The sequence below is a fragment of the Salvelinus namaycush genome, chromosome 27 (genome assembly GCF_016432855.1).
Source record: "Salvelinus namaycush isolate Seneca chromosome 27, SaNama_1.0, whole genome shotgun sequence".
Taxonomy (NCBI): Eukaryota; Metazoa; Chordata; class Actinopteri; order Salmoniformes; family Salmonidae; genus Salvelinus; species Salvelinus namaycush.
In genome coordinates this window covers 14,158,820-14,184,026 of record NC_052333.1, presented here as the reverse complement: position 1 = coordinate 14,184,026, position 25,207 = coordinate 14,158,820, and the positions used below count along the sequence as shown (strand labels likewise).

The window sequence follows — 25,207 nt, the reverse complement described above, 5'->3', positions numbered from 1 at the left end:
GCACAGGAAGCAGCTCTTTCAGTAGTTTAGTAGGAATAGGATCCAGTATGCAGCTTGAAGGTTTAGAGGCCATGATTATTTTCATCATTGTGTCAAGAGATATAGTACTAAAACACTTAAGTGTCTCTCCCGATCCCAGGCCCTGGCAGAGCTGTGCAGATCCAGGACAGCTAAGCCCTGGAGGAATACGCAGATTCAAAGAGGAGTCCGTAATTTGCTTTCTAATGGTCATGATCTTTTCCTCAAAGAAGTTCATGAATTTATTACTGCTGAAGTGAAAGCCATCCTCTCTTGGGGAATGCTGCTTTTTAGTTAGCTTTGCAACAGTATCAAAAATAAATTTTGGATTGTTCTTATTTTCCTCGATTAAGTTGGAAAAGTAGGACGATCGAGCAGCAGTGAGGGCTCTTCGGTACTGCACGGTACTGTCTTTCCAAGCTAGTCGGAAGACTTCCAGTTTGGTGTGGCGCCATTTCCGTTCCAATTTTCTGGAAGCTTGCTTCAAAGCTCGGGTATTTTCTGTATACCAGGGAGCTAGTTTCTTATGACAAATGTTTTTCGTTTTTAGGGGTGCAACTGCATCTAGGGTATTGCGCAAGGTTAAATTGAGTTCCTCAGTTAGGTGGTTAACTGATTTTTGTCCTCTGACGTCCTTGGGTAGGCAGAAGGAGTCTGGAAGGGCATCAAGGAATTTTTGTGTTGTCTGAGAATTTATAGCACGACTTTTGATGCTCCTTGGTTGGGGTCTGAGCAGATTATTTGTTGCGATTGCAAACGTAATAAAATGGTGGTCCGATAGTCCAGGATTATGTGGAAAAACATTAAGATCTACAACATTTATTCCATGGGACAAAACTAGGTCCAGAGTATGACTGTGGCAGTGAGTAGGTCCAGAGACATGTTGGACAAAACCCACTGAGTCGATGATGGCTCCGAAAGACTTTTGGAGTGGGTCTGTGGACTTCTCCATATGAATATTAAAATCACCAAAAATTAGAATATGATCTGCTATGACTACAAGGTCTGATAGGAATTCAGGGAACTCAGAGAGGAACGCTGTATATGGCCCAGGAGGCCTGTAAACAGTAGCTATAAAAAGTGATTGAGTAGGCTGCATAGATTTCATGACTAGAAGCTCAAAAGACGAAAACGTCATTTTTTTTTTTGTAAATTGAAATTTGCTATCGTAAATGTTAGCAACACCTCCGCCTTTGCGGGATGCACGGGGGATATGGTCACTAGTGTAACCAGGAGGTGAGGCCTCATTTAACACAGTAAATTCATCAGGCTTAAGCCATGTTTCAGTCAGGCCAATCACATCAAGATTATGATCAGTGATTAGTTCATTGACTATGACTGCCTTTGAAGTGAGGGATCTAACATTAAGTAACCCTATTTTGAGATGTGAGGTATCACGATCTCTTTCAATAATGGCAGGAATGGAGGAGGTCTTTATCCTAATGAGATTGCTAAGGCGAACACCGCCATGTTTAGTTTTGCCCAACCTAGGTCGAGGCACAGACACAGTCTCAATGGGGATGGCTGAGCTGACTACACTGACTGTGCTATTGGCAGACTCCACTAAGCTGGCAGGTTGGCTAACAGCCTGCTGCCTGGCCTGCACCCTATTTCATTGTGGAGCTAGAGGAGTTAGAGCCCTATCTATGTTAGTAGATAAGATGAGAGCACCCCTCCAGCTAGGATGGAGTCCGTCACTCCTCAGCAGGTCAGGCTTGGTCCTGTTTGTGGGTGAGTCCCAGAAAGAGGGCCAATTATCTACAAATTCTATCTTTTGGGAGGGGCAGAAAACAGTTTTCAACCAGCGATTGAGTTGTGAGACTCTGCTGTAGAGCTCATCACTCCCCCTAACTGGGAGGAGGCCAGAGAGGCCATCTTTCTAGCTGATTTACACGCTGAAGCTATGTTGCACTTGGTGACCTCTGACTGTTTCATCCTAACATCGTTGGTGCCGACGTGGATAACAATATCTCTATACTCTCTACACTCGCCAGATTTAGCTTTAGCCAGCACCATCTTCAGATTAGCCTTAACGTCGGTAGCCCTGCCCCCTGGTAAACAGTGTATGATCGCTGGGTGATTCGTTTTAAGTCTAATACTGCGGGTAATGGAGTCGCCAATGACTAGGGTTTTCAATTTGTCAGAGCTAATGGTTGGAGCCTTCGGCGTCTCAGACCCGTAACGGGAGGAGTAGAGACAAGAGAAGACTCAGCCTCAGACTCCGACTCGCTACATAATGGGGAAAACCGGTTGAAAGTTTCTGTCGGCTGAATGAGCGACACCAGTTGAGTATTCCAACAGCATTTCCCTCCAGAAGCCATGAGAAAGTTGTCCGGCTGCGGGGACTGTGCGGGGGGATTTATACTAACGTTAGTATCTGTACTTACTGGTGGCACAGACGCTGTTTCTTCCTTTCCTACACTGAAATTACCCTTGCCTAACGATTGCGTCTGAAGCTGGGCTTGCAGCACAGCTATCCTCGCCATAAGGCGATCGTTCTCCTGTATATTATGAGTACAGCGACTGCAATTAGAAGACATCATGTTAATGTTACTACTTAGCTTCGGCTGTTGAAGGTGCTGACGAACCATGTCCAGATAAAGCGTCCGGAGTGAAAAAGTTGAATGAGGGAAAAAAGTTGCGATGGAAAAACTAAAAATATAAACGGTAATTAAAAAGAGAAAAAAAAAACGTAAAGTTGTCAGCTAGCAAAGTAAAGTTGGCAACAAAACGCACAGCAACAAAACGCACAGCAACACGTCTGCAAATTCAAGAGGAAGTGACGTTGTCGTCTCTGAGCCACCACGTGTCGTCTCTGAGCCACCACATAGCACAAACACCACTAGAGGAGACCATCAACACTAATTGGGCGGACCCAGCAGCATGTTATGGCCACTTAGAGTAGCCGAACGCTCCCGCTTCAACTCTCATTTATTTACTCCGTTGACGGCCACCATTTTGTAACTCTACTCATTTACGTGAATTAATGACTGAATATTCCCTCCTTTATTTCTTTCCCTCTTTCTTTGTCTCTCATTCTTATCAGGGGAGCAGAATTCTTGGATGCTGAAGCTCTGTTGTGTTGTCTAGCTGTCAATTCCCAGATAATACTCACACACACACACACACACACACACACACACACACACACACACACACACACACACACACACACACACACACCTCTCGCCATTTATCCTGCTTAATTACTTTACAGCCACACATGGGCCCATCTAACATTGAAATTAATGATTTTAATATCTTCACTGGCAAACATGAAGATTGTCCCTCCATCCTCTCATTCTTTAGAATCAGTATCCAATGAAGAGATGAGCGGTGCTGTGCGTCTCCCATCAGATCAATAGGAGACGCACCGCTCAACTCTTAATTGGATACTGATTCTAAAGAATGAGAGGATGGAGGGAGATAGAGATGGGGGGGGGGGGAAGAAAGTTAGAGGGGGTGTGCTGAGAGATGGAGACAGACACAAAGAGAACGGTAAAGGGGCAGAGATATTGAGAACGGGGTAGATGGAGAGCATTAAAGACAGGAGGAGTCTAAATCAGAGTATAGTTTGATTTGAGGACAGCCATGCAACAGTGCAATAAAATATATTCAGATTTGCTTTTAAAGGAGTATTCTGTAAAAGAGTCTGCTGATATCTTATAATTTAAGACTAGTCTATTCTATTACATTATTGTCTATATGTTGTCATTAACAATTAACTGTTCTCAGCTTGAAGAAAACTATCCACCACAGGAACAGAACCTCTCCTGGAGGGGCACAGGACCTCTCCTGGAGGGGCACAGGACATGTCTGTCTGGTGTCTCCCTGTGTTATGTTCCTTTTTCAACTTCTGACTCCAGTTCTCCGTATTGGCTTCAGATACAAGTCTAGTTTTCATTGTTCCCCGTATTTTCAGAAAACTTCCCCCAGGTTACATGTGAAATAATCACCCATGACAACTAGAGCCAAGTGTTGCTCTTCTTGTCCTCCGCTGTGTCAAACACAATGCTGCTCGTTCACCAGCTCTCTTTTAATGAACTGTGTGCTGCTGGAATGTGGAACTGCACAGGGGTTTTGTTACCGAAGGACCAACACACACACACACACACACACACACACACACACACACACACACACACACACACACACACACACACACACACACAAGCAGGAGATGATGACGAGTGTATTATTTGGCATCAGGAAGATTTTTTTTTTTAACATCTTCTGTTGTAAATTAAATGAATGTCCTGAACAATGGCCAAATAGACGGCCACCTGACACCCATCATAAAGATCTGTGACGAGGGATCAGAACATTAAGACACGTCTATCCTCATCAGGCCCAACGGCTTTCAACTGGAGGCATACACCCGCGCACACACACACACACACGCACAATCTGAAAAGCTGCTGCTCGGAAGCAATTGCTCTCGGAGGGCCATGATGTAATTACGGAGGACTGATAGTGTGAAATATGGCACAGAGGTGTGTGTGTATGTATTGTGTTAGAGAAATGGCACAGCGAAGAGCAGACCTCCTCCTTCGCTCTCCTCTCACCACCCCGCAAGTTACACCAGCCTTGCCTCAGCCTCCTCAGACTGAATGGGGCAGACAGGTGGGTTGGTGGGAGTCCCTGGCCACATGTTAGTTTGACTAATGGAGGGTGGGATGAATGGCAAAGCTCTTACCACTCTGTTCCACCCTTTCTCTGTGAGGCAGGTACATTGACACAAAACCCACACACATTCACATACACTACATACACACATACGTGCACACACACAGCGACACAACACAAACACATACATACACACAACATGCGCGCGCACACTTTTAAATCATTTGCTGCTGCTACTCTGTTCTTTATTTGACTTGTATTATCTATCCTGAAGCCTAGTCACTTTACCCTGCCTTCATGTACATATCTACCTCAAATACCTCGCATCCCTGCATAGTGATCTGGTACTGGTACTCCTTGTATATAGCTCCACATTGATCTGGTACTCCCTGTATATAGCTCCACATTGATCTGGTACTCCCTGTATATAGCTCCACATTGATCTGGTACTGGTACTCCCTGTATATAGCTCCACATTGATCTGGTACTGGTACTCCCTGTATATAGCTCCACATTGATCTGGTACTCCCTGTATATAAGCTCCACATTGATCTGGTACTGGTACTCCCTGTATATAGCTCCACATTGATCTGGTACTCCCTGTATATAGCTCCACATTGATCTGGTACTGGTACTCTCTGTATATAGCTCCACATTGATCTGGTAATCTCTGTATATAGCTCCACATTGATCTGGTACTGGTACTCTCTGTATATAGCTCCACATTGATCTGGTACTCCCTGTATATAGCTCCACATTGATCTGGTACTGGTACTCTCTGTATATAGCTCCACATTGATCTGGTACTCCCTGTATATAGCTCCACATTGATCTGGTACTGGTACTCTCTGTATATAGCTCCACATTGATCTGGTAATCTCTGTATATAGCTCCACATTGATCTGGTAATCTCTGTATATAAGCTCCACATTGATCTGGTACTGGTACTCTCTGTATATAGCTCCACATTGATCTGGTACTCTCTGTATATAAGCTCCACATTGATCTGGTACTGGTAATCTCTGTATATATCTCCACATTGATCTGGTACTGGTACTCCCTGTATATAAGCTCCACATTGATCTGGTACTCCCTGTATATAGCTCCACATTGATCTGGTACTGGTAATCTCTGTATATAGCTCCACATTGATCTGGTACTGGTACTCCCTGTATATGGCTCCACATTGATCTGGTACTCCCTGTATATAAGCTCCACATTGATCTGGTACTGGTAATCTCTGTATATAGCTCCACATTGATCTGGTACTGGTAATCTCTGTATATAGCTCCACATTGATCTGGTACTGGTAATCTCTGTATATAGCTCCACATTGATCTGGTACTGGTAATCTCTGTATATAGCTCCACATTGATCTGGTACTGGTACTCCCTGTATATAAGCTCCACATTGATCTGGTACTCCCTGTATATAAGCTCCACATTGATCTGGTACTCCCTGTATATGGCTCCACATTGATCTAGTACTCCCTGTATATAGCTCCATTCTTGTATATTTGATTCCTCTTGTGTTACTATTTCACGGTAAAGTCTACACCAGTTGTATTCGGCACTTGTGACAAATGAAATTAGATTTTGAGTGCGTGAGAAAAGGGTGAAGAGTTGATGTTGAATGTTCTGTCTTTCCTCCTGTGTGTAATGTACAGAACTCCATGAAGGTGATGTTTAAGTGTCTGTGGAAGAACTGTGGGAAGGTTCTGAGCACGGCTGCTGGGATACAGAGACACATCCGGACCGTTCACCTGGGGTAAGACACATACTGTTATACACATCACTCAGTCACTCACTCTCTCTTTTATCCTCTCTCTGACATGTATACAGTACAGGTCAAAAGTTTGGACTCCTACTCACTCAAGGGACTTTTTTTCATTTGACTATTTTCTACATTGTAGAATAATAGTGAAGACATCAAAACTGAAATAACACTTTTGGAATCATGTAGTTACCAAAAAAGTGTTAAACAAATCAAAACATTTTATATTTGAGACTCATCAAAGTAGCCACCCTTTGCCTTGACGGAAGCTTTGCACACTCTTGGCATTCTTTCAACCAGCTTCATAAGGAAAGCTTTTCCAACAGTCTTGAAGGTGTTCCCACATATGCTGAGCACTTGTTGGCTGCTTTTCCTTCACTCTGCGCTCCAACTCATCCCAAACCATCTCAATTGGGTTGAGGTTGGGTGAATGTGGAGGCCAGGTCATCTGATGCAGCACTCCATCACTCTCCTTCTTGTTCAAATAGCCCTTATCAAAATCAAACCAATTTTTATTTGTCACATGTGCCGAATACAACATGCGTAGGTAGACCTTACAGTGAAATGCTTACTTACAAGCCCTTAACCAACAATGCAGTTTTAAGAAAATACCTAAAAAAAAAAAAAAAAAATTAAGGAAAAGTAAGAGATAAGAAAAACAAATAATTAAGAGCAGCAGTGAAGAACAAAAGCGGGGCTATATACAGGGGGTACCGGTACAGTGTCAATGTGTGGGGGCACCGGTGTCGATAAATAAGATAATTATGTACATGCAGGTGGGGTTGTTAAAGTGGCTATGCATAGATAACAACAGAGAGTTGTAGCAGCGTGGGGGACGCAAATAGTCTGGGTAGCCATTTGATTAGCTGTTCAGGAGTCGTATGGCTTGGGGGTAGAAGCTGTTTAGAAGCCTCTTGGACCTAGACTTGGTGCTCCGGTACCGCTTGCCGTGCGGTAGCAGAGAGAACAGTCTATGACTAGGGTGGCTGGAGTCTTTGGTGATTTTTAGGGCCTTCCTCTGACACCGCCTGGTATAGAGGTCCTGGATGGCAGGAAGCTTGGCTGTACGCACTACCCTCTGTAGTCCCATGCGGTCGGAGCCCGAGCAGTTGCCATACCAGGTAGTGATGCAACCCGTCAGGATGCTCTCGATGATGCAGCTGTAAAATCTTTTGAAGATCTGGAGGTGTGGAAGTGTGTTCTGGATCATTGTCCTGTTGGAAAACAAATTACAGTCCCACAAAGTGCAAACCAGATGGGATGGCGTATCGCTGCAGAATGCTGTGGTAGCCATGCTGGTTAAGTGTGCCTTGAATTCTAAATGAATCAGACAGTCACCAGTAAAGCACCATCACACCTCCTCCATGCTTCACGGTGGGAACCACACATGCTGAGATCATTTGTTCACATTCTCTGCGTCTCACAAAGTTGGAACCAAAAATCTCAAATTTGGACTTATCAGACCAAAGGACAGATTTCCACCGGTCTAATGTCCATTGCTCGTGTTTCTTGGCCTAAGCAAGTCTTTTATTATTATTGGTGTCCTTTAGTAGTGGTGTCTTTGCAGCAATTCGACCATGACGGCCTGATTCAAGCTGTCTCCTCTGAACTCTGTGAGGCATTTATTTGGGCTGCAATTTCTGAGGCTGGTAACTCTAATTAATTTATCAGCAGAGGTAATTCTGGGTCTTCCTTTCCTGTGGCGATCCTCATGAGAGCCAGTTTCATCATAGAGCTTGATAGTTTTTGCCACTGCACTTGAAGAAACGTTCAAAGTTCTTGAAATATTCCAGATCGATTGACCTTAATGTCTTAAAGTAATGATGGACTCATTTCTCTTTGCTTATTTGAGCTGTTCTTGCCATAATATGGACTTGGTATTTGTGACCCTTACCATGTCACAACACAACTGATTGGCTCAAATGCATTAAGAAGGACATTAATTCCACAAATTAACTCTTAACCAGGCACACCTGTTAATTGAAATGCATTCCAGGTGACTACCTCATGAAGCTGGTTGAGAGAATGTTAAGAGTGTGCAAAGCTGTCATCAAGGCAAAGGGTGGCTACTTTGAATAATCTCAAATTTAACCTGGCTGGCAGCGGTCCAGCTGAACCTTGGGCACCTCCTTTCACTGGGATTGTCAAAACACAACAGCAGATTAATCCCTGTGGTATTATCACCATGGTAACATTTTCTCCACTTGGCACAGCGTGACAGGCCAGGGATAAATGAGGACAGAACAGAACAATGTTATCACACAGATGACATTTACACTCATTCAATTAAAGGCCAATAATAACCACAGTGGTACTCACAACAGAGATACCTTTAAAGACCGCCACCCCACTTCCCTGACAGACAGAATAGCGTTTGAGGAGTGTTTGTTTGCTAGGCCTGTAAGGTCTACTGTCTGTGCTACAAGGGGGATGAGGGTGACATAATGACACATTTCAGAGCCAGCTCTCCCCAGTCGATCTCTGATGAAGTTTGCTCATAAAGAATGATAGAGGCCTCTGGTGGCCAAAAGTCATGGGCAACATCATTGAGGGCTTCCACCATTTTAATGTAGTCAACTGGGTGGGACTTCCAACTTCATTGGCTGATCACTCCTGGTGACCCTGTTGGAGTCATGTCCAACCAGATTGTCAGGAGGGATCATCCAATCATGACAAAGAAAATTGTCTACTTCAAAATGGGAAAAAATGATCCATCTCAATGAGCTTGCTTTAGTTTCTCTGTCAATCACTTTATGAACATGATCAGATTCGGTAGTTCATAAAGCAAACTGGCCCAATCATAATTTCTCTGTAATGACAAGAGCAGGGCTCATCTAATCCAAGATCAATGCTGATATTAACATTCCTAGTTTTAACTCCTTCCTCTCCCACAGGCGTAACTGTGACTCTGACTGCAGTGACGGAGAGGAGGATTTCTACTACTCAGAGATAAAACTCAACACAGACTCAGTGGCTGACGGTCTGAGCAGCCTGTCCCCCGTCTCCCCCTCCGTACTCTCCCCCATCTCTCCCCCCCATGACAACCTCAGACGACCCCCTGCAGAGGGCAGCAACGGGACCAAGGATAATCACACCCACTCCAACAGCACGCCCCTCAGTCGCTCCGCCCCCAGCGCCCTCTACCTCATCCACGCAGAACATGCCTACCAGGTGAGAAATGTACCCACAAAACTACTGGCCACACCTTCTGATCTCCTAAGTAGCGAAGTGCTTACAGTATTTGCAATACAATTTAATTGATTGAGTGCTTGACGGTTGGTTGGTTTGATTGTTTGATTGGCGTATTGGTTGATAGGTCCATTGATTGATTGATTTGTTAATTGACTGGGACAGGGACTGTGGGTTCTTCACACTGGTCTTTAAAGGTGTGACTGACTTGTGGCTGTCCCTTCCCTCCCCAGGCCACAGCTCCAGTCACCATCCCCTTCTCAGGCTCTGGGTCAGGCTCTGCTGCCTCAGGCTCTGCTGCCTCAGGCTCTGCTGCCTCAGGCTCTGCTGCCTCCACCTCCTTCACCCCCAACAGCAGCTCGACCTTCAGTATCTCCTGGCAGTCACCTCCTGTCACCTTCACTGGCACAGCTGTGAGTAGAAGAAACACACACAAACTTGCACATACAGGGATACACACACACACACTAACACTAACACACACACACACTAACACACACACACACACACACACACACACACACACACACACACACACACACACACACACACACACACACACACACTAACACACACACACACACACTAACACACACACACACACTAACACACACACACACTAACACACACACACACACACTAACACACACACACACACACACACACACACACACACACACACACACACACACACACACACACACACACACACACACACACAGCCTCTCAAGCATACCAGTGGTTTTCTGTTGTTTTGTGCCTGTATTCAAATGAATGTTCTGTCTATTTCTGTGTTCTGATGGCTCTGGTTCTGTTTACCTCTCTCCAGGCATCTCCCACCCACAGTCGGACACAGAGCTTTGGGGAGCAGCGGTCCCAGACAATAGCAGTCCTCTCCTCCCCTCCCAGAGCCACTGGCTCACTCAGGTACCAATGACCTCTACCAGCTGAACTTTTACTGATGACCTCTGAGCTTTGGGCATCCTGAAATCACAGGAAACCCACGTTGAATCCATATTTAGCGATGTATGTCTTCCATAGGAATGAAGCAACTTTCCAGAACCATGTTTTATGTTTTTCCCCACTTGTATGAACTATACATCAATTATCAACATGTTGGATGTTTTCTCTCTCATTATAAACCAGTCAGTGTTAACAAACATATTTTACCATATCCTCATCTCTCTCCCCTCTCCAGCCGTAAGTCCCGTGGCGAGGGTAAGAAGTGTCGTAAAGTGTACGGAATGGAGAACAGGGACATGTGGTGCACTGCCTGCCGATGGAAGAAAGCCTGCCAGAGATTTACCGACTGAACCAACCAAGTAACCGACCAGCCGTGAGGGTTGCCCGTGGGAACGAGGGGTGTTTCTTTCTGTTCCCTTCCTACGCATGCGTTGTCACTCCAAAACCAACGTTGTCACACCCCTCTACAGTCCTGGTCCACTCCACCCCAACCCTAACCCGACCCCTCCTGACCCACCCCAGCAGGACCAAGGGGGTGGAGCCTCCTACTGTTCTGAGTATATCCCAAGCTAACTCCAGCTCCCTCCCAAGACTTCCAACTGGAGAACAAAAATAACCTCGGACCTAATCGTCAGGTCAGCCATAAAGGGACCAGAAAAGAGGCAAATTTTGTCCCAGAACGTCTCAATATTTTTTTTTATTACTGAAAATGGCCTTTTTTTGCTTTGAGAGAAGGCCATAATAAAAAGAGAACGGGGAAAAATCATTGTTTCCCATGTAGACTCCTTCTTTCCCCACTGGCGCACTCTTTCTGTTCTAGCCTGCTTCTTCTACTGGGTGCTCTGGATCTCTACAACCACAGGCCCCCTCTCTTCCCCGTCCTCACCCCAGGGAATGTATCTTGTGTCTGGACTTGGCAGGGGGAGAGGGAGGGGTGGATAGCACCCCCTAGTGGGGTTAAATGGATCAATGCAACAACAGCAAAAATACAAATACACAGTTGGGATGCAGAACAGACTAACCTTGTCAGCAGCAATGAGCCCTACACCACAACCCTGCATCACAACCGCAACACAGGACCACACAGTTTTCTATCTACATTTTATATATATATATCCAGTTGACTGAAGCTAAAAAAGTGTCATTTTCTTTCAGGGAGTGTTGATCAAAAGAAAGGAAACATTTCAATATAGTTATTTACAGTGAGGGTTTTGGTCACATGATATTTACTTGCAACCAAAAAGTTTATTTTTTATTTTTTTTATGTGCCATTTTCCCTAATGGTGTTATTTCTCTGTATCTATTCTTCTTGGTGTATTGAAAGCACAAAAAGGACTGTTTTTGCTCACTAAGAACTCAAAACATTACACCCCTCCCACACACTTTGGGGCAAAACAATCAACCGACTTAAAATGGGGCTGCATACAAGCGCCCCTCTTCTTCCATCAGGAGTTAGTTCGTATTTCTAACGTTTTGTTTACGGGCGCCATACTTTACAAAAGCCCGTAGGTCACCTACAAGATGGAGGATGTCCGTTCAATTTCCTCTTTCCTTTCCAATACCAAAAGTGAAGCAAGAACTTTTACTGTATGTGTGTGACGTGAATGAACACTTGTAAAGGCAGTATGTGGCAGTTCCTGTTGGGTTGGGGTGAACATCTCACTCTCTCACCCTACTCACTCTTGTGTTGACCTTCCAGGTCTGAGAGAATATTGGTGAAGTAGGGATGGTAACACCACCTGTACCATACTGTGGCCGGTCCAGCCCAGACCACCTTGTTGGAAAATGGGAAGCTTTTTGGGAGATTTCTTTAACTCTGCACACTGCACTCACTCCAGCTCGGCTGGCACATCACTCTATGGGCTTCATAAGTAGTAAGAAACTGTGTGATTGATGGGTGGCAGAGGCCGATCCACTGGTGCAGCTACCTGATTGGTTATGTGGACCAGACTGACCCCACCCACTCCACTTCCTCCTGATGAGACTGGCCACCTGGTTGGCTTGGACACGGGAGGTTGACTCACTTTTGAAAGTGACATTACTGTACGTGGTGGATTATGAACTCTGATGGAATCACTCTGTTGTCACCTAGCTAGTTCTCTCTGTCTGTTAGCTCAGACACTCTTGGCTGTTCTAAGGCTGCGCACCGCAAGCCTTCTTCCAAAGTGTGGACTTGCACATTTCCGGTCATGGATTTAACAATGGTGTCCAGCCAGTGTTTACACCAATCCTATGCTTTTAAATCCATGAATGGGAGTATGCACATTTTGGGACACAGCCTAAAACTCTTATATGAAGGTCAATATAACAAGGTCAAAGAAGTACACACAAAGAAAAGTCAACACACAGTCCAACACCAGCTATATAAACACACTAGTAAACCCACTCTGTTCACACCAGCTATATAAACACACTAGTAAACCCACTCTGTTCACACCAGCTATATAAACACACTAGTAAACCCACTCTGTTCACACCAGCTATATAAACACACTAGTAAACCCACTTTGTTCACACCAGCTATATAAACACACTAGTAAACCCACTCTGTTCACACCAGCTATATAAACACACTAGTAAACCCACTCTGTTCACACCAGCTATATAAACACACTAGTAAACCTACTCTGTTCACACCAGCTATATAAACACACTAGTAAACCCACTCTGTTCACACCAGCTATATAAACACACTAGTAAACCCACTCTGTTCACACCAGCTATATAAACACACTAGTAAACCCACTCTGTTCACACCAGCTATATAAACACACTAGTAAACCCACTCTGTTCACAACCCAGCTTCCTCCGTACCTCCTCCGGGATTATATACCCTTTATTTTTCTCAACCCTTTTCTATTTTTGTCTTTTTATCCGAATGTTTATGTAGATGGAGCTCTGATTTGACAGTTTATTAAGTTAAATGTTCTCCACTTTAAAGCTAAAAATCTATCCTCCACCCAATGAACGAGTTCCGTATAACGCCAAGAAGGGTGACCATAGTTTAAGTGTTGTATCATTCATTCACCTGTCGACTAAACCAATGTTGTAAACATGGTATGGCCTAGGTCGCACATTCAAAGTCATTGTGCTTTTATATTATGTCCTTGGAGTTTCTGCAAGATTAAACTATATTTAGATCAGTGATGTGCAACTCACTGCCCCCCTTTTGAAGGCCCTCGGATACATTTTTGGGGGAACTCAGTCGGGTCTCAACTTACTGTTAGTAAGTAGAATACACAAGGTGCAGTTTCAAAATTTGGTTGTGCATCAACAGTTTTTCTCTTGTTATGTCAGTCACTGATAGTCACTCAATTAGCCTTTATCAACTAAAATGTTTAGCGGACAGTTATCGAGACTTGTTATCATGGTGGAGTTACTGGCCGGGGGCCTCCATTGATTTTGTTAGTCAGTCTCACTCAGATATCATATTAAAACCTGCAAGCATTTCTCTCCACCCAATGGCAAAATGTGTACAATTGCACGAAACTAACATAAAAAAATCTCCTCTGTCAAGAATGTTTTGCTCGCGGTGTGGGGGTATGGATGTGTGTACGCAGACCCCCCCCACCGTCATCATCGGTGCCCATCCCTGATCCAGATTATCTAAAACTGACATTTTATTATGTCAACGGATTGTTGTTTAAAAAAGACTAATGTACACATGCTTAAAAAAGAGTACATGTTTAAATGTAACGGAGGAACAGATGGATCTGGCTGTTCTACTGCTAAAGGAAGACCGTGGTTATTGTAACCGTGTAACTCTTAGGAGAATACTGCCATCTTGTTTTGTTACAGTAGGTGAACCCCACAACCTAATACCCAAATGCTCACACACACACACACACACACACACACACACACACACACACACACACACACACACACACACACACACACACACTGTAACCCTCTATAATATCTATCTGCCAGTGTCATTTAGCAGTTGGAGAAAGACACCTGATTAAAAACATTTGTCTTATTTCCAATACCCAATACCATTCTCTTCAACCTTATAAAGTTGTCATACTCGCAATTAGCTTGACGTGTGTGTGTGTGTGCGCCTTTAGGCTAGTGTGTGGGCCCATGCCCCCCCCCCCCCGGGAATCCATTGTTTTATCTCCAACCCCATGCCCTGTTACTTACACTGTGGTGCTTTTTAAAATTGTGTTCAATAAGCGGTATCCCTGTTATTAGAAATATAATTCTAGAAATAGCATTCTAGATTCTATTTCTATGTCCCCGTTGTGTGGAGATTGTGTCAGCCTCTACAGGGCTGAGGCTGGGTTACTTAGTGGTGCTGTGCACTCAGGTAGCAGGGAATGCAGGGGGGTGCTACTTTTGTCCAATGCGATTTCACAATAATGTCCTATGGCCTCTTACACTGTAGTAGAACATGAAAATAAAAACCCCTGCCTCGAGGCAAGTCCATCTCTCTCAACAGAGATCTTGGTGTGTCGTCACCAACACTGTCGTTTTTCCTCTCCAATCGCATTATATTATGTACCGTACCGTATCAACGTGTTGTAGCTTATCTCGGTAGATATCAACCGACCAGATTCCAATTCTACCAGATATAGTGCTGAACATAGTGGAAATACAAGCTAAAGTGTTGTTCACATGTAATAGATAATGATATTTCTAAATACATCATATAGCTACAGTGTTATTGAGCTAAGACTGGTTTTAATCCAGTTCTTGTATGAAAGGTACATCCACCCAATAAGCCTACATTACGTTGCCTTTCTGAAACGTATTCTTTTCAGCTAGTTGTGGTAACTGTGTTTAACTGTCATGCAACTGAAGAAACTAGGATATAATGTATGGTCCACCTGATTTACCTAAAGGCGTCAGGTTCAATGATATCATCCGTTATTTACTTCAGTCAGTACATCGGAACAGAAGGGAGCTGAATGGATGGAATCTGAGGGAATAGTCATAATAGAAGGATTTGTTTGCTTTATTCAGTAGGCCCTGTGAAATGGCTTCCCACTATGAACAAGTGTTAGAGAAGCCAGGTGTGTTCAGCAAGATGCAATGTTTTGGAACTTTCAGATAGAAATATGTTATGTAGAATAAATATACCTCTGACATGTAGAATAAGGAAGCACATTGGCTCTATTCATGGCATTTCTATCTGCAACATTAGAAAACATTGGGCAACTGAGCATGGCCTGTAGGAGTTCCCTGTAGTGGCTAAGTGGGTGACATGAATACATATTAGGAACATGGGGATGTGGAGTGCACCAGTGGTGGGTAGATCATAAAGGTCTTTTGTTCTCTTGTGTTTATACGCTGCTGCTCCTGCCGTTAAGGGGTTGGGCTCCCTGTTGATTTAGAACTGATTAAAACAAGGCAGCAGCATTCAAATGATGGAAGTGTGACATCAAGCTAGCACGAGTTATGATGAGGATCCCCAACATAGCAAACGAACATGGACACAAGTACACGGATACATACAGGGTACCCAGATACATACAGAGTACCCAGATACATACAGAGTACCCAGATACATACAGAGTACCCAGATACATACAGAGTACCCAGATACATACAGAGTACCCAGATACATACAGAGTACCCAGATACATACAGAGTACCCAGATACATACAGAGTACCCAGATACATACAGAGTACCCAGATACATACAGAGTACCCAGATACATACAGAGTACCCAGATACATACAGAGTACCCAGATACATACAGAGTACCCAGATACATACAGAGTACCCAGATACATACAGAGTACCCAGATACATACAGGGTACCCAGATACATACAGGGTACCCAGATACATACAGGGTACCCAGATACATACAGAGTACCCAGATACATACAGAGTACCCAGATACATACATGGTACCCAGATACATACAGAGTACCCAGATACATACAGAGTACCCAGATACATACAGAGTACCCAGATACATACAGAGTACCCAGATACATACAGAGTACCCAGATACATACAGAGTACCCAGATACATACAGAGTACCCAGATACATACAGAGTACCCAGATACATACAGAGTACCCAGATACATACAGGGTACCCAGATACATACAGGGTACCCAGATACATACAGGGTACCCAGATACATACAGAGTACCCAGATACATACAGAGTACCCAGATACATACATGGTATCCAGATACATACAGAGTACCCAGATACATACAGAGTACCCAGATACATACAGAGTACCCAGATACATACAGAGTACCCAGATACATACAGAGTACCCAGATACATACAGAGTACCCAGATACATACAGAGTACCCAGATACATACAGAGTACCCAGATACATACAGAGTACCCAGATACATACAGAGTACCCAGATACATACAGAGTACCCAGATACATACAGGGTACCCAGATACATACAGGGTACCCAGATACATACAGGGTACCCAGATACATACAGGGTACCCAGATACATACAGGGTACCCAGATACATACAGGGTACCCAGATACATACAGAGTACCCAGATACATACAGAGTACCCAGATACATACAGGGTACCCAGATACATACAGAGTACCCAGATACATACAGGGTACCCAGATACATACAGAGTACCCAGATACATACAGAGTGCCCAGATACATACAGGGTACCCAGATACATACATGGTATCCAGATACATACATACATGCACGCATACAGAGTACACGGATACATACATACATACATACATACATACATACATAGTACACGGATACATACAGTACATTGTCTCTCACTACCAGCGATCTCCTCCCCATGCTGAGGGCAGTGTGATGGATTCTGAGGCTATGGGCTGAGATTAGTTCAAGTTTTGTAACAAAGTCTAAAGAGAAGTTTGTGCATAGTTTAGATAAGTTAGTGGTCTTTACAATGTCCATATGTTCAGTGATATTCCAGCCGTACCCAGTTAGCCTTATCCTGGATCTGACCTTCAAACCACTTCTTTTAATTAGCCAGGTAGTTAGTGCTAGCGCCTGGCAGGGGTCTTCCCTCTGGCCTTCTAGGGCTTTTGTATATGCCCCTAGCTCCGTCCCTCTCTTCTTTCCCAAGCTCTGTCACTCTCTCTTCCCTCCCTAGCACTGTCCCTAGCGCCGTCACTCTCCTCTCTCCCTAGCTCCGTCACTCCTCTCTCCCGAGCTCCGTCCCTCTCTCCTCCCTCCCTCTCTCCATCCCTCTCTCCTCTTTCCCTCTCTCCGTCCCTCTCTCCTCCTTCCCTCTCTCCTCCCTTCCTCTCTCCGTCCTTCTCTCCTCCGTCCCGAGCTCCGTCCCTCTCTCCTCCCTCCCTCTCTCCGTCCCTCTCTCTGTCCCTCTCTCCTACCTCCCTCTCTCCTCCCTCCCTCTCTCCTCCCTCCCTCTCTCCTCCCTCCCTCTCTCCATCCCTCTCTCCTCCCTCCCTCTCTCCGTCCCTCTCTCCTCCCTCCCTAGCTCCGTCACTCTCTCCTCTGTCCCGAGCTCCGTCCCTCTCTCCTCCCTCCCTAGCCCCGTCCCTCTCTCCTCCCTCCCTAGCTCCGTCCCTCTCTCCTCCCTCCCTAGCTCCGTCCCTCTCTCCTCCCTCCCTAGCTCCGTCCCTCTCTCCTCCCTCCCTAGCTCCGTCCCTCTCTCCTCCCTCCCTAGCCCCGTCCCTCTCTCCTCCCTCCCTAGCTCCGTCACTCTCTCTTCTGTCCCGAGCTCCGTCTCTCCCTAGCTCCGTCCCTCTCTCCTCCCTCCCTAGCTCCGTCCCTCTCTCCTCTGTCCCTCTCTCCGTCCCTCTCTCCTCCCTCCCTAGCCCCGTCCCTCTCTCCTCCCTCCCTAGCTCCGTCCCTCTCTCCTCCCTCCCTAGCTCCGTCCCTCTCTCCTCCCTCCCTAGCTCCGTCCCTCTCTCCTCCCTCCCTAGCTCCGTCCCTCTCTCTTCTGTCCCGAGCTCCGTCCCTCCCTAGCTCCGTCCCTCTCTCCTCCCTCCCTAGCTCCGTCCCTCTCTCCTCTGTCCCGAGCTCCGTCCCTCTCTCCTCCCTCCCTAGCTCCGTCCCTCTCTCCTCCCTCCCTAGCTCCGTCACTCTCTCCTCTGTCCCGAGCTCCGTCCCTCTCTCCTCCCTCCCTAGCTCTGTCCCTCTCTCCTCCCTCCCAAGCTCCGTCCCTCTCTCTTCCCTCCCTAGCTCCGTCACTCTCTCCTCTGTCCCGAGCTCCGTCCCTCTCTCCTCCCTCCTTAGCGTCGTCCCTCTCTCCTCCCTCCTTAGCGTCGTCCCACACTCCTCCCTCCCTAGTTCCGTCCCTCTCTCACTAGCTCTGTCCCTATCTCTGTCACTCCCTCCTCTCTCACTAGTTCCGTCCCTCTCTCCTTGCTCCCTCCCTCTGTCCGGCGCTCCGTCCCTCTCTTCTCTGACACTGGGTTCATTGTGCTCCTCAGAGGTATTGCTCAACAATAAGCCAATGGCAGGTGGGCTAGGCTGGGCTGAACAGAGACCCACTGCACTGGCACAATACTGTGTGTATGTGTCTTGGTTAAATGGACCGCAAAGCAATGAAGAGGAGATTTATTGGCCACACACGCCCGAGCGCACACACACACACAGCACGACTTTAAAGTAAAGGAAATCATCCAAAAATTGCTGATGTATTTTTCATAAATGACACAAGATGACCACCTGTAACAAACAAGTAAAAAGGTTATTTAAGAGAGTAGGCTGCTAGTTATCAGAATAGTCATGGGAATATGGCTTGTATTGTACGAGCACAACCAGAAGGTCAATAACAACACATTCTAACAGCTAACAGGACTTCCACCAACAAACCATGAGAGCAGGTTATGTCTGTCTGGTCCCTCCCACTGTGTTAGTGGGGTTGGACAGTATTGTTGTGTTCCGGGGTTTGGGGAGTGAGGGCTTGTTCCTCTAACTGCTTTCAGGAATGTTAAGTCATGTGAAATAGAGGATGGTTTTTCATGGGAACTTGGAGTGTGACTGTGCCTTGATGAGTTGGATTATGACTCTGGGTGTGTAGAGACACAGCTATGATGGAATGTCTCCAGCCTCCTCTTGTCTGGGTTCTTTATTCAAATGATGAAAATGTACTGTTAAGTTCAGGGGCCACTGTTGGCCCCCATGGGAATGCAAGGCTAGAGTGACTGCCTCCTTTCTCTTTCATGCTGTGGATCCAAAGAGGCAGGACTTTTTTTTTTTAGGGCAAGGAAGGATTTTTGGATCTTCAGATGCTTTTTATAAACTGTTTTTATGTACTTTTCTGTCTGTGTGGTCCTTTCTTTCTGCTTTTCCAAACATGTATTTTCCCTTGAATAAGGGCTTGTAGTTAGAATGAATTGATGTGAGATTGAAGAATTACAATCATGATGGAAAAGGCTTACTCTTTAATGGAAATGTTTGGGAAATCAGGGATGCTTCTTTTAAATGTGTTGAATCAGTAAGATGACCCATTCAGAGACTCAACAACACTACTGCTGCACCACAGGTGTGCAGGTCTTCATTGTATTGTTGGACCTCTTCCTAATGCTCACACCACACCATTCCTCTGTGACCTGCAATCAACTAAAAGTTGCCAGCAGCCACAGTGCAATAGCTGACCACTTCTTCAGAATCAGCAGGAGGCAGCATTTTGATCAGACCAACTAATGTGACCCAAAATAGGCACCTCAACCCCGCAACTTCCAAACTAGGAGCATTTATTAGTGGAAGGAGCTTTGTCTAACATTCTATTCGGTGCAAAAATACTTGTCTTCCCAGAAAAGGGGAGACCAAATGGAGACAGAGCATCTTCTTCTCTGTAAATGGATCATCTCACTACCCTGTCCTTCACCTACTATAACCATGTTAACCTCAACCAATTTAATGACTGTCGCACTGGATTTTTACACTTTTTCAATAGGTCTATATACTCTATGATGATCTAACTGTATTTTGTAATACTGCATGTGCATGCAAAGCTTCTGAGAAATGACTTTATCAATGTGTATATTGTTGTGTTGTCCATGTAGAGGGCAGGCAGGTTGCCATTACCATGGAGGGAGAGTAACCGCTTCAAAAGTCCTCCAAATATTGTCAGTAGTGCTAGTGTTCTCCTGCCACTGTCCCAGTTAACCCTCTTCCTGCTATTCTCTGGTCTGTTCCACTGACCTCATGGCACTCTATTCCCTACAGTGCACTACTACGTTACATATGTAGTTCAATAGTATCTAGGTCTATGGGCCTCTCTCCCCTGTCTCTCTGTCTCTGTTTGTCTCTCTCTCTCTGTCTCGCTCTCTTTCTCTCTGTTTCTCTGTGTGTGTGTGTCGCTATATTAGTGTGTCTCTCGCTCTGTGTGTGTGTCACTATATTAGTCTGTCTCTCTGAATGTGGTTACTCCTGAGAGTCTGGTGGTTTGATGTGATTGGCAGGTCAGCTTAATAGAAGTAGTGTGCTAAATTTTACAGCTGACCATGCCAACCAACCGGTTCTGTGAATCCTCTCTTTCTCTCTCTGTCTCCCTCCCTCTCTCTCTGGCCCCATGCCAACCAGACGGTTCTGTGGATCCTCTCTTTCTCTCTCTGTCTCCCTCCCTCTCTCTCTGGCCCCATCCCAACCATAGCGGCATATGTACATAGCCAATCATCTTTTATAGCCGAATGGCTCCTGTAAAACCAATATGGATATTGTAGAAAAGGGCAAGTTGATGCTGATGCTTAAGCTATGCTGGCACACATCCAGGATGTGTAAAATGGGCCATTATTCTGCTAGAATGCCTTTTCTACGAGGACATAACCACCTGGCCTGCATGACACACATACTGTATATCTAGGCAACAACCGGCTCTCTGCCCGCTCTAGACCCAATTAGTGCTTTTTGATATATTTTTTAAAGCTTTGCATGTAAATATTTTGTTTGGTAGGAAGCGGGTTGCTTTACACTGCAGTGACCAGGTTGTACAGTATTGGAAAAATATACTTTATCGGTGACCCACCTGAATGAATATGGTTCTATTAGTTAAAGTATACTGTGTAGAGCAGACACGGGTCAAATATATTATGTCAGATGCCTTTAAAAGGATGTTCTTGAGCTGTGCTGAACACATGAAACCAATGGAATAGTCCCAAAAGTGCAAACTCCAAGTGTGCCTTGGAGTAGGTCTAGGGAATAGGGAGAGATACGTATTTGACCCAAGTCTGTGTGTCGAGGGAAAGTCCGGATGCGTCCTAAACACGTGCCACTGACTGGTTGAAGCGTGTTGGTGCAGTCTGAATCTGAGGCTGTAGAGGGGCCCACTGCCCAGCAATCAGCGCCAGCTACCAAAGCCCCCAACCAGAGACTCATGTCGTCATAAAGGGATGGATCCCATGACAACCACAGTACATACAGTAATGTATAATAATGTAGGTTACATGGTGGTGTCAGGCACAGGAATGGGGCACTCCCTGGAGGAGGATAATATTTAGTCATGTTGGGATATGGGATTCCATTCCTCTGTAGGGCCATCTACATCTCAAACACTGTCAACTCCACACAGGACTACTTTGACTCACACAGGCCTCTGACATCACAGCACCAACCTCCCATACACAACATCATTATAGCGACGTGCTACATATATCGTCTTGTATCCTCGGGGTTAGAGAGTTGGGCCAGTAACCAAAAGTTTCAAATGAAAAATCTGTCATGTTGCCCTTGAGCAAGGCACTTAACCCTCTTTGCTCCAGGGGTGCTGTACTACTATGACTGACCCTGTTAAACAAGGAAAATGTATTTTATTACAGTACGCTACAGTATGTGTGAGTAACGGAGAGGCTGTGGTGTGAATTACTCCAGTCATGTCCGCAGCTAGCTAGACATATAACATATGCTGCTCTCTGTCTTTCCAAGACAGGGGGGCCATGAGCTCAAAGGTAGAAACCAGAGAGTGAGTTCTGTGAACCACTGCCCAGGGTGTAATGTGTTGTTTCTATCAGCAGCCTTCACTGTGTCTATCTGAGGCTACAGAGACCTATTAAAACATTTCAGACCCATAAATATGACCATATCCAAGTCCTGCATTCTCATATCACATCTCATATTGACATAGTTATATACCTTAATCCATCCCTGTTGCTCTGCATGCCAGGCCTAAGACAACAACCCTGTTATGATAAACACAGGCAGTCAACTAATCAAACAACAATCCCTCTCTGTTATCCTAATGATATAGCAGGGCTCAAGGGAAGGCATGGAGGTGTGTAGTTTAGTCTGTTAAACCTATGGATCAGGCTTGTGGTGGCGGATGCATTTTACATCTAGCTTAAGCTATAGTTTTTTTTTTTTGTATGTGTGTGTGTGTGTGTGTGTGTGTGTGTGTGTGTATATATATATATATGTATATATACATATATATGTATATATATATACATATATATTGCGCATTAGCTCCTTGTGGAGCCACACAAGCAAGGAGCCTTGTGGTGGTGGTGCTTATCTGGGCTCCTCACAAGCTGAGGGCTGGTCTCTGAGGAGCTGCTGGCTGGCTGCATATGTTTAAGGCACTGGAGCAGGAAGACAGACAACAGTAGAATAGAGGAGCATGGAGGAGTGGAGTGGAGGCTGGATTTGGCTGCAGTGTCAGTGAGAGCCACAAGGGAAGGAGAGTGTAGTGTGTGTTGTCACACACACAGACCCTTTTTTGTAAGATCGACTAACTCACAGTATAAGGTGACTTATAAGGTCCATCTGGTTGTGGTAATTCTTCATAAGAATCACTGTGGTCCATAAAATCAATAGCTTCCCCACATGAGGCTAAAGCCCTTCTCGGTTTTAATGATGACAGACAGACAGACGAGAGGCTGTGGTGACATCATCAGAGAGTTGTATCAATCTCCATAAATCCCCATATTCTCATGTTTTCATCATGTAACCTCCATTTGTGTCTTGTCCACAAATATCCATGTTTTAATGTTAGAATGTTAGGGCTCTGCACATTTAGACACCATTAAACCACCGTGTCACTCTCCACAAGCACCCATGTTTGAATGTTGGATGAACGTTATGACTAAACATTTACCCTGAGACACCGTGTAGGCTACATACAGAGATTAGATTATGCACCACAACCCCATGGCTGTAGCTAAGACAATAGAATAGACAGTGCAAGAGTTGACAGTGTACGAGATGCTGTTATTGCAATCCATCAAAGAAATGACTTGCTATATGTGTTTAGACTATGTCTTAAATTGTATCCTACTGCACCAATGATGTTTAACTTCCATTTTTATTACACTATTGTCCATTGAAGCTAAACATAAATGTAATGTTGATTATCTTCTCTCTCTGGGAGAATCAACACATGCTGACTGTTAACTCTTCACTGACTGACTGTATATACTGCAGTATTTTTACTCTTGAGCTGTGTGTATTATAAACTGCCATTGTAATGATTGTGATGGTTCTGACCATGTAGTGGTGCTCGTCCATTCAGCTGTTGTCGTCGTTTCCTCGGTGTAAGAACTCTCCAGGGTTGTGTTCATTGGGTACCAAACGGACTGACTACATGGGCTTGTTGAATGAGAAATTGTCATTTTAGTTTTCCATTGCAAAATGTTTTGATACACTTTCCGTTGTGTGCCCTAATGAACATGGCCCAGGCTTCTCTGTGTTACTATAAGCTACTGGTGATCGTTCAGTAACTGATAAATAAAGATACTTTTTGGCAGCTGTTTTACTACCACCTGATATGCATATGTGCTATGCGAGTGTGTGTATGATCTGTAGCCTAATGATATTAAATACCCATAAAGAAACGCATTCTCTCTCCCATAAAGCACCATTCTAATCCCACCACTTTAAAGGTCTTCTCAATAATTGATATGTAACATATTCCCTTTCCCAAACTGTTGAAACAAAGCAGCCATGCAGCTTAAACAGTCCTATTTTTATTGCATATCCTCCTAATCGTGTCGATACAGATTAGTCTCACCTCTATAGGTCTAGATACAGCCACTAGTGCCGTGTCAAAATCCCTAATGACCATGACGGTCAAACCAAACAATAGCAGATGCCATGCGGTATATCTGGGATGAAGCCATTGTTACTAATGCTCCACACTGCCATCTGGTGGTCTTGGGTGGTAATACATGGTATTAAGGCCCTGTCAATGTACTGTATATTCGAGGGCAAGCGCACATCACTACAAGCGACGAGACCAGGTCGTTTGCTGCCGAATAAAAGACACAAATAAAAGTAAATAAACAACTTGTGCAGACAAATCATCATCCTCATTTTAATTATTACTTTTTCAATTGAACCTTTAACTAGGCAAGCCAGTTAAGAATGTGTTCTTATTTACAATGACGGCCTACACGGGCCAAACTCGGACGATGCTGGGCCAATTGTGTGCTGCACTATGTGACTCCCAATCACGGCCGGATATAATGCAGCCTGGATTCGAACCAGGGCCTGCAGTGACGCCTCTTGCACTGAGATGTAGTGTCTTAGACCGCCGCGCTGGTTTTTGTTATTGTAGCAGGCCAAAACAAGTGAAGTACACAATCATTCAACTGATGCTCTGTAAAACGCCAGGAAGAGACCCACACTCATGATCTTAAGTGACCCTCACCCAATCAGTAATAATGGCTCTCTCACCCAATCACTAAACAGAGACAATGCATTGTAAATGACTTGCGCATTACCGTTACAGC

At 44.9% G+C, this 25,207-nt stretch overlaps 1 protein-coding gene across 2 annotated transcripts in view; it reads left to right on the top strand.

Annotated features, from left to right (window-relative positions):
• LOC120022848 (zinc finger protein 704-like) overlaps positions 1 to 13,793 on the top strand; it is a 101,855-nt gene extending 88,062 nt beyond the window's left edge. For both annotated transcript variants that reach the window (XM_038966887.1, XM_038966886.1), the window contains exons 5-9: positions 6,311 to 6,411; positions 9,312 to 9,588; positions 9,840 to 10,019; positions 10,436 to 10,533; positions 10,805 to 13,793. In XM_038966887.1, the coding sequence (XP_038822815.1) occupies positions 6,311 to 6,411; positions 9,312 to 9,588; positions 9,840 to 10,019; positions 10,436 to 10,533; positions 10,805 to 10,919 (771 nt within the window). In that variant the 3' untranslated portion in view covers positions 10,920 to 13,793. The remainder of the gene's footprint in view (positions 1 to 6,310; positions 6,412 to 9,311; positions 9,589 to 9,839; positions 10,020 to 10,435; positions 10,534 to 10,804) is intronic.
• Positions 13,794 to 25,207: the final 11,414 nt, after the last annotated feature.